The sequence below is a fragment of the Micrasema longulum genome, unplaced genomic scaffold (genome assembly GCF_059751315.1).
Source record: "Micrasema longulum isolate JH-2025_06_02 unplaced genomic scaffold, ASM5975131v1 h1tg000569l, whole genome shotgun sequence".
NCBI lineage: Eukaryota > Metazoa > Arthropoda > Insecta > Trichoptera > Brachycentridae > Micrasema > Micrasema longulum.
Window position 1 is genome coordinate 191,874 of NW_028277765.1, and position 14,538 is coordinate 206,411.

Consider the following 14,538-nt stretch of genomic DNA (forward strand, 5'->3'; position numbering starts at 1 on the left):
CTGAACTGATGGATGCAGAAATAGAGGAAGACCGTGAAAAACATGGCATTACCAAATCTACCAAATACTTGAAGATAACATTACATTAACATTACTCGACTTCAGCAGCGCTTTCAATTCTGTGGATTTCGATCTTTTGTTGGCTAGGCTCAAAACGCTAAATATGACACAACCGGTTATAAAATGGTTCGGATCGTATTTACGAGCTAGACAACAGTGCATCAAAACACCAGATCATCAATCGGAATGGGTCGATATTGCCGCTGGAGTACCTCAAGGTGGAGTTTTATCACCATTACTATTTTCCCTGTCTATTAATCCGATTGCAGATTGTCTCAATTGTTCATATCATCTCTATGCAGATGATTTACAATTATATCTTCATTGCAGACCTGAAAACACCAGCGAAGCAATAGAATCGATGTCTAATACACTTAATTGCGTGTCAACATGGACAAAAGAGTATGGTTTACTAATAAACCCATCTAAAACACAAATTATGTTTGCGGGTAGTCAAAGATTGCTTAGTAAGCTAGACGTATCTTCACGTAATTCTCTTAATGTCAATGGTACCAATATTCAATACAGGGAATCCGTAAAAAATCTAGGAGTACCAATGGATGAACATCTCTGCTGGCGAGCTTATACTAATGAATTAAGCCTCAAAATATTTTTCAGTCTACACTCACTTAGAAAGTTGCAAAAATTCTTACCCATTAATACTAAATGCACCCTTGTACAAGCATTACTACTACCCATTCTAGATTACGCTAATGTTTCCATGACTGATTTAATCTGTGAGCAACTCGATAAACTTGAACGACTTCAGAATACATGCATAAGCTACATTTTTGGTCTTAGGAAATATGACCACATTTCTGATTATCGTAGGCAACTGAAATGGCTCAAAATTAGACAGCGGAGAGACTATCACTCCCTCTCACTTCTGTTCAATGTACTTCATAGTCCTAACGCTCCCAAATACCTGCGTGAAAAGTTACAACGCTTATCAGTTCATGGTTTACCTCTTCGTTCTAATTCTCAAGGCACTCTCTTAATACCCATCCACAATTCCTCTTTCTTTTCTAACTCATATAGTGTCCATGCGGCTCGACTGTGGAATCATCTCCCATCCACCATAAAAAATGTTACTACATTATCTCTGCGTGCTTGAGGTGATTTTCACGAAAATGGCGCTATATAAATTATCCAACTATACTATATACTCTGTTTAAATCACGTCTGAAGAAACATCTCCTTTCTCTTCCTTAATCTCTCCTCCTTTCCTTTTTCCTCTTTCCTCTTTTTTCTTTTTTCCTTTTTCCCATTGAGTAATAGTTTTGATTTAAGGTAATTTATAAACAAATACGTTTATTTCTATTTTTATATATCTTAAGCTTTTTAATCTTTTTTTTCTATTGAATATGTTCTGTAACTTGAATTATAAAAGTAAAACTTTTATTTTATTGGTTGGTTGGAAGAAATTGCCATTTGGCAATAAGCCCGCCAATGTACAAATAACATTTTGTACAAAAAGTTAAATAAAAAAAAGATAGACATAAAAGGCGGAATAATCGGCGTGCGTGCATGAGAAGGTCTATGAATGTAGAGGAAGCAAGATCTAAATGCAAAGATAGTGATGTGGCGTTCTATCCACTCTGCCTACCCTTACGGGAATTGGCATGATAGTTTGTTGTTGTTGTTGTTACTATAAAAAAAAAAAACATTTCTCTATTGCCATAATTCAGAGAGAAAATACGTGAATACGTTTGTATGAAGAAAAGTCAGACCGCGTTTCCTCTTAAGATAAACCATAATTAAGTATACTTTATCAATAAATCTTGAGTAAAATCCGTTCGGATAAACATAAAAAAGATGTTGTAACTTTTCATTGGTAAGTAGGTGCCTATATGATTGTATTCCAAATCTAAAAAGAATAGATATTTAATTTGAGTAGGTACCTAAGTACTTGTTTGTGTTTGAATTCCAAAACATAAAATAATTCAATATTTTCAAATAAAGATTTCTTTTAGCAAATGTCAAACTCTGCTCAGGGATGCATTTTAGTCAGGAATGTGATTTTCAAAAATGTATCGAATGTTAGTTGATAAAGACACTGGATTGAAAGTTCTTTATGTAGAAAACAATTTGGAAATCTTAGAAATTAAAAAAGCAATATGGAATAAGAAATATTATTTTAGTATAACTAAAAATTCAGTAAAAAGAAATAAATAGGTAGAAATTATAAGGAATTCAATGAAATAATCTGACTGGGATCCATTTAAAAACTAATGTTGTTTGTAAACATTAAAAAAAACAGCCTTTTTTAAACACAAAAAAATAACCTACGTCCATTTTTTTTGTATCCGCATTCTCGGCGAATGCAACCCTGGTGATGGATAAAAAAAACATTTACGCTCCTAACTTTTTTTGTACTTAATAAATTGAAGATTTTATGAGCTATAAACCTTCTAGCGGCAAAGATTTACATTTATCTGAAAACAGCACGTAAATCGGTCCGGTAGTTATCCAGTCCATAGAGGACAACCATTCGAACATTGCCTTTTATATATATAGATTGTCGGCCTCGTGGTGTAATGGTCAGCGCGTTTGCCTACTATGCAAGAGGTCTCGGGTTCGATTCCTGACATGATTGATATGAAATATTTATTTAAAAGGGTGTTTTTACACTAAAAATATTTCATAGTCCCTGGACTGGTACTTGCAGCGTGATGTAACAAAATGATCAATATATGCTGCAATTGGTGTGCCAATGCAGTGCCCTATGCACTATATGTTAAAGGTAATGCTGTTTATGTAAAAATAAATAAATAAGCTTTAAAAATACTTCACTTGTGTTGCACTGATATGTTTTTACTTTAAATCGATGTTTTCTTCTGTTTTTGTGAATTGCAATCCATGTTTTACAGGATAAAAATGTGTGCATAATAATGTCTGAAAAGAGAAAGGAATTTCCTTCACGCGGTGTAGTCCGGTTACACAAGAGTCACTTACTTCGTTAGTGTCCTTTTCCTCCTTGATATGACTAGTGTCGGGTAGGGGGGGCGGCCCCGGCACCCCCGTACTCCCCTCCAACACGGCTTCCTTCTTCTCTTCCTTAATGGCGCACGCGGCTCCTCCGCCCGTGCTGTTTACTCCGGTACTCAAATCTTCCACTTCCTTTTTCAGCTGAAAACAATGGTGGTTTTTGAACAATATTCACATTGAGCGGGAATACGCAATTAAGAGGACATTAGATGAAATTAAAGAAGCCAAAGTTCAACTTCAATCCAGCTAAACATTTTATCAACGGCAGATCTGCTGATGCGTGGAATTGTTCTGCCTCAAGAAATATGTAGTTTAGGCACTATCTGTTAACACATTCAAAAACCAATTGGACATATCACTAGCCCAAAACGGCAGTGAGATATCTCTGAAGATCATATTCTGAGATAATCAGATTTCGAGCGCTAAAAATAGGCAAGAAGTGATTCATCGTCATCATCGTGATCGTAGAACAACGACGGATGTGTGAAAAATGCGACATTGACTTTCTTTTATATTTGATCTTAAAAAGGTTTAATAAAGGCTTTTTATTCCAGGTTTGATAAAAATATAATATACGTAATTGACCGAAGTATTAAAGCATACATGTTTGTTCTTATCATGTAAAGTTGGAGAAAAACACACGTGTCGTTATTCTACGATCATGACGAAATGTATTGTTCAGTGGTTAGTAGAATAGAGTTCATGCGCATGTTGCCAGGGTCTGTACAGTTAACATATATTTTTTACCAGAACACGTCACATTGTGGCCAGTTACAATACGTACCTTAGTGATGTCCTGTGTGGAGTCCTTGTACTTGCGCTTGTAGCGCTGAGCCTCCCCCTTGAGTTGGCCATTGTGGTTCTGTAGCGATGTGATGAGGTGTCGCATCTCCCTGTTGATGGGTCCCGTCTGCTCGTTGGCCGCCAAGTTCTGCTCGAATTCGATGCGTAACATTTCATACTCCTTCTTCAGTTGGCCCAAGACATCTTCCAGCTGGATCAACTCGGCTCGTAAGCCCTTCTGTCGACCCAGTTCTTCGCTCTAAGTGATAACATTGCATATATTAGAAAAGGCAAGACAGATTGATGACAGCTAGGTAAACAATTGTATATTGAAAATATCAACGTTTTAGGATAGCAGAATTTGCCATGTCCGGGGGGATGGAGAATGCAGTTCTGCGTTTAAAATAGAACTGAACCCCGGATGAGTGTTTTTGACTACTTTGATCCGTCGAGCTTCAGGTACCGGGATCGATTCCTGGGCCCCGATTACAATGGGAAGTAAACAAAGTTATCGTCAACTGTAGTTAAAATAAAATCAAACTTTCTGTAAGAAAAGTGCATACTTGTATAAAAACATGAAGCATCTTCATCAGTAACCGGCAATTGAAGATGTTTCAAAAGAAAAATTATATGAATATTTAATTTTTCATACAGGAAATTTGCTTTTACTTTATAGACAATGAAGAAGTTCAGTGGTTTTTTTTATTTGTTAATAGACTATTGAACTAAGGCAAATTTAAAAAAATATTTTTTAAAGTTTTGTAATTTTGAAATTACTCCGCATGTGACGTCACGAGTTCTGCTGATGGTGAATTGGCTTCCCTAAACTGGAAAACTATTACAACACTCTGATAGTTTTCCGGTTTATTTTATTGGTTGATTCGGAAGAACTAGTGATGTCAATCAAAATAGTTCATTTTTATTAATTTTTTAAACATTTTTTTAATCCAATTTCCCGTTGCGCTGAACTTCCCCACTAAAAGATACCTCTGTTAACTTCCCATTGTAATCGAGGCCCTGAAATATTTGTTTCAGAGGTGGTTTTTTATTTTATATTTCATTGAATCTGGACTGGAACCTGAAGCGGAGACGGATCCCCTTATCTTCGTATTACAGACAACCGAGATACGCCGCATTTAATGTACGAATACAAAGCCCCATGCACCATCGAGTATAATGACAATTTTTTTTTTTTTTTTGGTGAAAGAAATATTTGCGTTCTTACCCAAATATTTCATTTTGAGGGCCATTTTCAACGAGTTGTAAATAACTCACTATTAGAAAATGGGAATCATGGGAATCAGTTGGGGTAGAGTGGGATTCGAACCACGGACCTTTGGTCCGTGAGTCCGAGACACTAGCCACAGAATTTAAGATTATACTCTGTAAATCATATAATATTAGAAAGATGTGTCTTTTATCAACACTTAACGTCTTTAATAGGCTATCCTGAAAGGTCGATGTTTTGAAGGATGTTATTTTGCTTACCTCCATAAGCTCGATTTGTCTCTGGTGCTGGTTTTTACTGTTCTGCAGTTGCGCTCTGGTCTCATCGAGCGCCGTCTTCACTTGCATGGACTCATTATACAAGACAGAGAACTGGCTCTGCAGACACTTGTACTCTGTTGTCTCCACTATGACGGACTCGGGCAGCTGGCGAATCTACACCCGGGATGATAACAACAATTCTACACTCAACTTTTGGATACGTTTTTGAGCTTATTAGTGATTTCTGAAAAGACAGCAAGAAATCGCTTTCCTAAATCTTTCGGTTTATACCTCGCATTTAAAGAATTTACAACATATGATTTTAGTTTTCAAAATCCAAGCATTAAAACAAATTGTAAAAATTCAGATTCTGTTTAAAATCAACTAAAATAGAAATTCATTGCGACAGAGAAAAAACATTTTGGAAAGGGAATATGCAACGGGGCTTATGGTCTATATATATGCCTAGACTTTCAAATTCCCTTCTCAAAAATGTTTTTTCTATGTTGCAATAAATATCAATCTTGATAACTCCCTGGGATGTGAAATCCAGCCTTGTCTAGAAACATTTGGACATACTCAAAATATTGTTGATTCTACTAAAATTATTCAAGGTATCGAGGTGCGCCGGGAATATCTGTTAAGTGATTTTTCATTCTTAAAAGTATTTCTGATTAAGATTCCACAATTTTGTTTCAACAAAATATGCCTTAATATTTTTCCAAAATAAAATGACATATTTTTTCTTTTTGTTGTGAATAAAAAAGTATAAAAAACCATCATCAAAAGGTACATTGTTTTATTAATCTTCTTAACAATTTTTACAATCTTACATAACAGATATTGCCGGAATAAAGATGATATAACAAAAATAATAAAATCCTTAGGTTCTTTGGCCGAAGTAAATAGCTGTTTTCTGAAGAATCAGAATCTGGGCTAATATAATGATAAAGATCAGTGTTTGCCAAACTGTGTGCCGCAAGAAGTTTCAGGGAGGGCCAAAGGAAGTAGCCTCAAAACTGTTTATATTAAAATTTCTTTAATTTTATATAAATTCAACATACACATTTTAATTCTTTGGATATTCTCGATCGGCAACAACAGAAATTAAATCTCTGTTGCTCTTTGGATCGTCGCATCGTTCGGATTCGGTTTTTTAGCATCTTAAATTGAATAAAATTTTAAAAAACTGGAGCGGCTGCAGATGGCAGACGAGAAGTAACATTTGTTTACCGAATTTAGAACCGCATTTTGACAGAATGTTTTCTAAAAATCAATTGCATTCTTTTCACTAATAAAATTCTTACCATCTACATTTATTCATATTTGTTGACAACATATTAAATAATTTTGTTACAAGGTACATTTCCTTTTTTAAGGCATTTCTATTGGATTTGCCGCGGAACAAATACCATTCACCAGTGTGCCGTAAAGTAAAAAAGTTTGGCATACACCGGTACAGAATCATGTTAAATCTAAATAAAATAAATAATTTATTTAAAAAAAAAATCTAAATGGAATATTGTCACCTAAATTTGAATACAATGCAAGTCAGTGACAGTGCTAAATGATAACTTTAAAGGAGACTAGAAAAACTTCATAAATCAGTAATTTTGTATGAAACTGAAGTGGTTTTTATTTTACCAAATATTTTGTTTACGTGATTTTTAAGTGTTTTATCCAAGCAAATGTAAACTATTGTACTACTGACTTGCGCTGTATTCCGAGGAGTGTATATCGCAGGGGCGTGCAGTGGGATTTTTGATTAGGGAAGCAATTAATATATAAGTAATTGGTACATAATATTATACACTGCCCATACTTTATGATTATTTTAGTTTATATTGCTTATTATGTTTTAAGATGATAATTAGGTTAATTAGATTAATTACGTTTTTATTTTTTCTTATTATGTTAACTATGTTAAATAACTAATTTAAGGCATGTTTAATTTATTCTAAAATATTTCCCTCAGCACGGGACACACCAGTGAGGGAACATTATTCTGTATAAAAAAAAATAATACAAACATTTGCTTGCTTACAGTTGCTTTGGGATAGCGATATCTTCTTTGAAAATCGCGAAATTTTAAAAATTAGTTTTACTTCTTTTCTGTCAACAGTTTCTACGTACAAATGTGAGATAGATGCTTTTATGTACAGTGAAAAATGTAAAATCATAATATCAAATACAGAAAAACAAAAATACTTGCGTTGTATTCAAATGAATTAAATTAATATGTAATTTAAGTCAAAAAGTATTATTTGGACAATGTAAGTACTCACATCCATCTTGAGTTTCTCCACCTCCTTGAGGGTCTCGCGGTGCTGCTGGTGCAGGCGGTCCAGCTCGGCCAGGCGGTTGTTGGCGAGCTCGCGCTGCTCCTCAGCCTCCTTGTGCAGGTCCTCCAGCTGTCCCGCGGCCAGGGGCAGCGCAGCCCCCAATCCCACGCCCCCCCCGGGGCTGGCCAGCGCGGGCCCCGGCGCCCCCACCAGGTGGTAGCTCTTCAGCTTCTCGATGGCCTCGGCCAGGTGGTTCTCCAGCTTGTCGTTCCTAGACCGCACCTGGAATGCGGATTTAATGAATTACCTGGACAACCCTACATGTTCAGCCTTATTGATAATTTATTCTCTACATTTATCTAAACGCTACTTTGCATACTATGAAAGTTCTGTCCATTTTTTGGCCATTCTTATTCTGATAAAACGGGGTCAGTGCTATGTAAGCTCCTGACATCACTGCGACCGGTGTAGATCTATTGTACCGATCTCTGTAAATTAATTCTCGCCCTCCAAGTCCAGAACTTTATTGTGCGAGTGTTCTCATATTGCTAAATCTCCTCCAAACCCAGATTCTTAAAGTATCGGGCTATTTGACATGGGGCGAGCGCTCCAACATCCTCAGGTTCAACTGTGATGTTGCTTCTTTTGTAATACAAAACGTGGCGTTCACATAGAACGTGTATAGGTGTTTCATCATCTGCACTGCAGAAACTACATTTAGAAGTAGGCACTTCATATTATTTTAAACTTCAATAACATTTAGAGAAACTATTAAATTAAATCCCAAATGGTCACTATTACTAGTAAAAAAGTTACATGAATATATTTATAACAATTAATATGCAACTTTTCCTGCGACTGGGATCTAAAAGGACCAATGTCAGATGTAATGTTTTTGCTGCCAACATTTTGTAGAGGGTTGAAAAAAATGTATTTAAAAAATTATTTGGCTGAATACCGAATATTCAGCCACGCTCTCGGCCGAAGCGCCAAATCTTCGGCAAAAGATGTGTGCATTTTGTGAGTGGCAGGTCTACAACCTGTCTCATTGAGGTGCGTGCGGGGGTGACGGTGAAGGCATATTAATTTCATTTGCAAGTAGATCGTTATTTGTTCATTGCACATTGTGGCACCAGTTAATAAAAAAATGCCTACTTGGGAATATTATGAGATTTGTAGTGAAGATAATAAACTGGCTGTGTGTTTGCTGTGTAACAACAGGGTCTCGCGAGGTGTTATTTATGAGGAAAAATGCATTCATTTGCTACCAACAAATGCTGAAAAATGTTTTCATTCATCACAACTTACCGCTGAGAGATTTTAAGCGTTAAAAATAATTTGTGATTAAAATAGATTAATTTTTGAGTAATATGTGCGCTTTTTTTTTCATGATTTGGTATTCGGTATTAGGGCAAATACCAAATATTAAAAATAGTAGCTGAATACGCCGAATAGTAGCCAAATATTCGTGGCATCTCTAATTTTATGTACACACATGTCAAACAGTTCATCATAAAGCTACAAAATGGATGAAAATTTACTCTCCTGTAGTATTGTGATTTACGACACTGGCCCGACCCATAGATTTATGTACTGTTGATAGATTGTGCACTTTCTGAATAAGGGACTGTGTGATGTTTGCACCGAGTGCTTTTTTCAGTTAATTTTTAGAAAGAAGTTTAAAAAATATATTTACCTTCATCAACTCATACTGAAGATCGTCAATTTGGTTTCGAAGCTCAGCATTTTCCGTATCGCGTCCATTGAGCGTATCCTGCAACCTGGCTAGCCGCAAGGAGGCCGTGTGGCACCTCTCGTGGAGGCTGGTCCCGAGGGCCTGCAGCCGCCGACTCTCGGCTTGCAGGTCGCTGTTCAGGGAGCGCACGGCCTCGTCCAGGGAGCCGCCTCCCCCGGCCAGGGCGGCCGTGACCTTCTCGTTGCGCTGCTGCAGCCGGTCGAAGGCCTGGAGCACCTTGGCCACGGCCCGCTTGCTGACCGCCACGCGGTGAGCCAACTGCTCCTCGAGCTCCTGCTTGTCCCACGTAGATAACTGCATAAGGAAGGATGTCGTAGCTTCGTTCTCATCTGAAACAAAAGAGTCAAATAAGGAAAGAACAAAAGATAAGTCGGAATAAATTTAAATCATTACCGACTATTATTCTTAGTAGCAAGCAGGGATGAGCCGTTTCCGGAATGTTTCGCTTGGCGGGAATATTCCCCGTTACTTCCCAAGAATGTTCCCAGTGGCCCAAAATATACAGGAATAAAAAATCTACATTCATTTATGCAACTTCTACATATGAAGGGTACAGGGTATGGAGGGTTTGAAGGGTACAGGGTATTGAGATATAACGTTTGTAAGTTTTCCAACCTCTTGGACACTAAAATATATTCATAAATATAAAGGAACTTGCTTAATGTAAATAGCTATACTGTTTTATAGCATCTAAAATGGCTGTCATTAATATTAAATTATTGCTTTTTTTTGCAACTACTATGGGGAACGAGAAATCAAAATGTTTAACCTTTCCCTCACTGTCATAGAAACATTCGCGCTTTACAGTGCTGTGTACTACACATGCAAAAAATGATAGATTTTAAATGGTAAACGTGTAATATTCATCGGCAATTGCTTCAATTATTTATAGTTGAAGCCAAAAGTGATGATATTTTTAATCTAATTGCTAAAAACATGAAAAAAAATTGATTCATGCTCTCAATGTGCGCAAAAGAACCGCCCCCAATGAAAGCCGGTAAGCTACTAACGCAGCTAACGGGCGTCTGGGTGAAGTAAAAGAAACTTGGCTTTTTGCGCATGTGACGCATAAAAATTGTCTCTCTCGCTCCCAAATATACCCGTATTATCGAGAGTGAGACGTAAAGAGAGTGCGAGACAATTATATATCAGGATTACTCTTTTACTACGAACACAACGTGTGACACATTGGTAAACTTTCTATTGTATTGGTGATATCTCTGATTTTTGATAAAACGTTTTTTATGTTCCCAATAAGCATTAATTATTTAATAAAAAATACAGATACGTTATAACGAAGAAATACCGAAAATCTCAACCCATCATTTATTATATTTATGGAGATATTAAAGTTATTAGATGCAATGTTTGTGAAAGCAAATTATTCTACCAAATCCCAAAAGGAACACTCCCACACTACCAAAAGCCAAACTAGATGATGGGTCATGGGGTCTACCACAAACTCTGAATTCGAGCAAAGAAATTTCAGGTTTCTGGGCCCAAAAATATTTAATTTATTACCCGAACATTGCAAAACCATGACCCGGATTCAATTAAATAAATTTGTAAAAAATTGGTTACTGGGTTTAGGTAGAGAAAAATTGGAAAATTTACTCAAAAGCATTCTTAAATAATAAATGGTAAAAATAATATTGTATAACATATAATTAATTAACTAGTAGGTAGTATTGTTATTGTTTATTTTGCACAAAAATGTCTGCCCTAAAACAGATTGTACCTAGTTAGGCAGACTAGACATGCTCCAGAGAAATCTATTACCTAAGTGTGTATGTAGTAGATAAAGAAATCGTTATTTTTGTTAATAAACCATAATTATGATTATTATTATTAATGTGTACTAGCTACACATCACCGAGAAGGGAGAGGTAAGTTGGTATATGACCTCCATATCCAACCGCAACTCAAGAACTATTTAAACAACTAAATATAACTGAATTTCAACTAGAATCCTTAAAATCTGTTTATAAATTGGCCACTGATGTAATTGTAGACGAAGAACTAAAACTTGAAAAAAATTGTAGTAAACAAGGACACAATACGAAAGCATCGGAACATTATAATAAACAACATTCTAAAACGGGACAAGGACAGTCGAGACTAATAAACCGGGGACTGAAATTATACAATAAACTACCAGACCAAACTAAACAAGACTCGGACAACCTTTACAAAAGATGTTAAAAATATTATCATTAACAATAGAGTATGAATTGAAAAGAGAAAAAATATTTTGTAAAATGAATGTAATCCTTAAGGGTTTACAAATCTCAAATAATTTTTAAAAAAATAAAAAAGAACAAAGAAGGACATCCCCCACACACCGAAGGCACTGCATTATTAAATAAACTGCAGAGTATCATGATCTCGTTATAGGAGGGTGAATTGATCAGTCTTACGCTTCAGTTGGCAATGAATTACTTCAGTGCAAAACCACTGTTAATGTTCCCGGGAATCGAACCCAGGAAAACTTTACTCTACTTGATTTCCTCATTTGGGACTTTTACCCGAGAGCAGCAATCGAGTCGAAAACACTTGTCCAGGGTTCTGGTCCCATTTCACACATAGAACTGTATTCATCGGCCTGGATGCTCATATTAATTTATTGGGTAAATGTGAATTTTTTAAATCTTTCTACGTCATCGACTCAAAACTGTGATTTTTTAAGTTGTAATAAATCTTACATTGGGAGTGCGATAAGTCAATTAGAATAACTCCCTAGGGGGTGGAATCCAGTCATTGTTCAGAAACATTTGGACATACTCAAAATATTGCCGATTACATTCGGTAAATAGTCATACTGACTTTTGTTCTCAGACTCGTCAGCCGTTTCCGCGTCGAACCGCTGCAGCAGCACTCGGATGTCCTCATTGAGCTGGTTCCAGTAGCGATTCACTACACACAGTACCGCATCATCCTGAGTCTGCCTCTTCTCCAACTGTTCGATCCTCTGGCGTAACTCCGCTTCGCATCGATGCCGTTGTTCAATGCGCTGTTCAATGCAAATTATATCAACATTACCAAAATGATCAAAATTCAATACTTGTCTGCGAAGATTTAGACATACTCGAGATACGTTTTCATTTTTTTTTTACAATAATTGCTAATACTTGATTTGACAAGTTTTTTTAGTAAACAGTTTTGAGTTTTGATAATATAACAAAAGAAAAACAAAGTTTTTGCAAAATAGCAACATAGTGATCGAGAAAAAACATTCCAGAAGGAGTAAACATAAAAGTTTGATTTTGAAATATATTTGACAAACAATCCATGTACATCTTTCAAGATGGAAGACATTTATTACAATTAATACTAAAAAAGTAAGATTGACGTAATTATTCATTGCAAAAAGATTCTCTGGGTGTAAGAAACGTTCCTATTTATGTATAAATATGACAAATGCTGTATTTAGAGAGAAAAACAGAAGAACATTTGCGTAAATGCCATGACGTTTTCAAGGACCAATTAGTGAAATGTGTGGGGTCAACATTGCGGGTACTTGGCGAACAAGGCACCTGGATGCTGGGAAATGGTGCTGGAACTATTTATGGGTCAGTTGCAGGGGCGTTGAATCTGTAAAAATATGAGAAATTGTAAAAAAAATCGGTAACAACCTGTGCAAGTTTCTTATTCTGGAACTGTAGAACCTTGATGTCCATCTCTTCGAGCGTTGACACCGGCCCGATAAGATGAGGTTCGAAATGCACCTTCTTGATAGGAGGCTGCCCGCTAGATGAAGCCCCATCTTCTGCAGCCCTTTTCGACATAGCTATCTGAAAAAATTAGCGGCTGCACCTTCTTAATGTCAGTACGTTACATTACATGTATTTTCTTTGGATATTACCTATCAGTTTAGTATATAATGTAAAACTAAGCCCCCGCTTGGAATTACAAATAATAAATCAGCTTTAAATAATGTAATGAACTAAGAGTAATCATTGTTAAAATTTTTGCCAGACACCACAAAGCTTGGATGTGAGACACGCAGAACCGCTATAGACAATTTATGCTTTAAAAAAGGCTGTAGAAAAAAAATCATAGACTACAACATACTGGATTTTTTATACTGGCAGCACCACAAGCGCGCCAAAATATCCAAAAACAATCACCGTTGTATGAACATGAAAGTATATTTTTTTCAATGTGTTGATAAATTACACAATCGTTTGGATTTTCATAAAAATGCAATATTATTTGAGACATTATATTGTACTTCTGTACTTAAGTTAGTAAAGATGCACAATTTTAATTAAATGATTGTTTTTTTTAATACAAATAATTATTTTGTAAATTAAGACCACATTGGCTTCGAAACTAATATGGAGAAATGGATGTGTTCCGTTTTCCATGATCTTACATTATTCGAAATGATGTTTCAAACTATTTTTATGCAGTATTTTATCTTTATATATTTTTAAAATCTTTAAAGCATGGTGGAATTTGATACTTAAAAAAAGTCATTTATGTTTATTAGATACATATTTATTAGACCTACATATTATTGTGTTATACCATAAAACGCTTGAATTTTTTTTTATCTGTCTCGTAAAAGCCCTCTGGGTGTATATAATAAATAAAGAAACAAAATTATTGTTAAAAATATAAATGAATTTTTAAAAAAATATGTAGGTACCGTTACGAAATATTATGAAGAATATTTATTAAAAAATTCTATGGCATTTTGCTATCCTCCAACTTAAAATTATTAACCTTTATTTCTCACACTAAAGTGGTTGACTAATTAAAGTATATTTATCTCGATTATTTGTTATTTAAACGTTAGATCTTACCGTGTATATACTTAATATTTCGAGGAAACAATGAAATATGGTAATATTCAAGGAAAAACATAATGAAGATTTTGGAGGGAGTTAATTTAGCTCAGGACCCTATGTGCGGAAGTCAATTACATTAACTAATTAGTTACTAGGTGGATCACTTTGACAAACTGTAATTATTTATATTCGCCTTTTGGAATTCGGAATAAACTGGTAAACGAATAACTCAAAACTACAGTAAATAAACAACAACCTGTAAAATGTCATATGTAGTGGAAAATGTTTCTGATATTTAAAATGTTTACAAAATACTACTATTTGTGTGCCCTAATAATAATAAGACTTTTGATGAAAAAAAAAACAATAATCAAATATCTTAATATAT

The 14,538-nt window shown here is 35.4% G+C and overlaps 1 protein-coding gene across 1 annotated transcript in view; it reads right to left on the minus strand.

Moving 5' to 3' along the window:
- Positions 1 to 13,388, minus strand: part of Bre1 (E3 ubiquitin-protein ligase Bre1) — a 29,072-nt gene extending 15,684 nt beyond the window's left edge. Inside the window, exons 1-8 of the mRNA XM_088228176.1 lie at positions 13,220 to 13,388; positions 12,990 to 13,144; positions 12,181 to 12,367; positions 9,298 to 9,686; positions 7,605 to 7,883; positions 5,320 to 5,493; positions 3,833 to 4,090; positions 3,016 to 3,189 (exon numbers count right to left, since the gene is read on the minus strand). Coding sequence (XP_088084302.1) covers positions 3,016 to 3,189; positions 3,833 to 4,090; positions 5,320 to 5,493; positions 7,605 to 7,883; positions 9,298 to 9,686; positions 12,181 to 12,367; positions 12,990 to 13,142 — 1,614 coding nt within the window. The 5' untranslated portion in view covers positions 13,143 to 13,144; positions 13,220 to 13,388. The remainder of the gene's footprint in view (positions 1 to 3,015; positions 3,190 to 3,832; positions 4,091 to 5,319; positions 5,494 to 7,604; positions 7,884 to 9,297; positions 9,687 to 12,180; positions 12,368 to 12,989; positions 13,145 to 13,219) is intronic.
- Between the last annotated feature and the right edge of the window lie 1,150 nt (positions 13,389 to 14,538).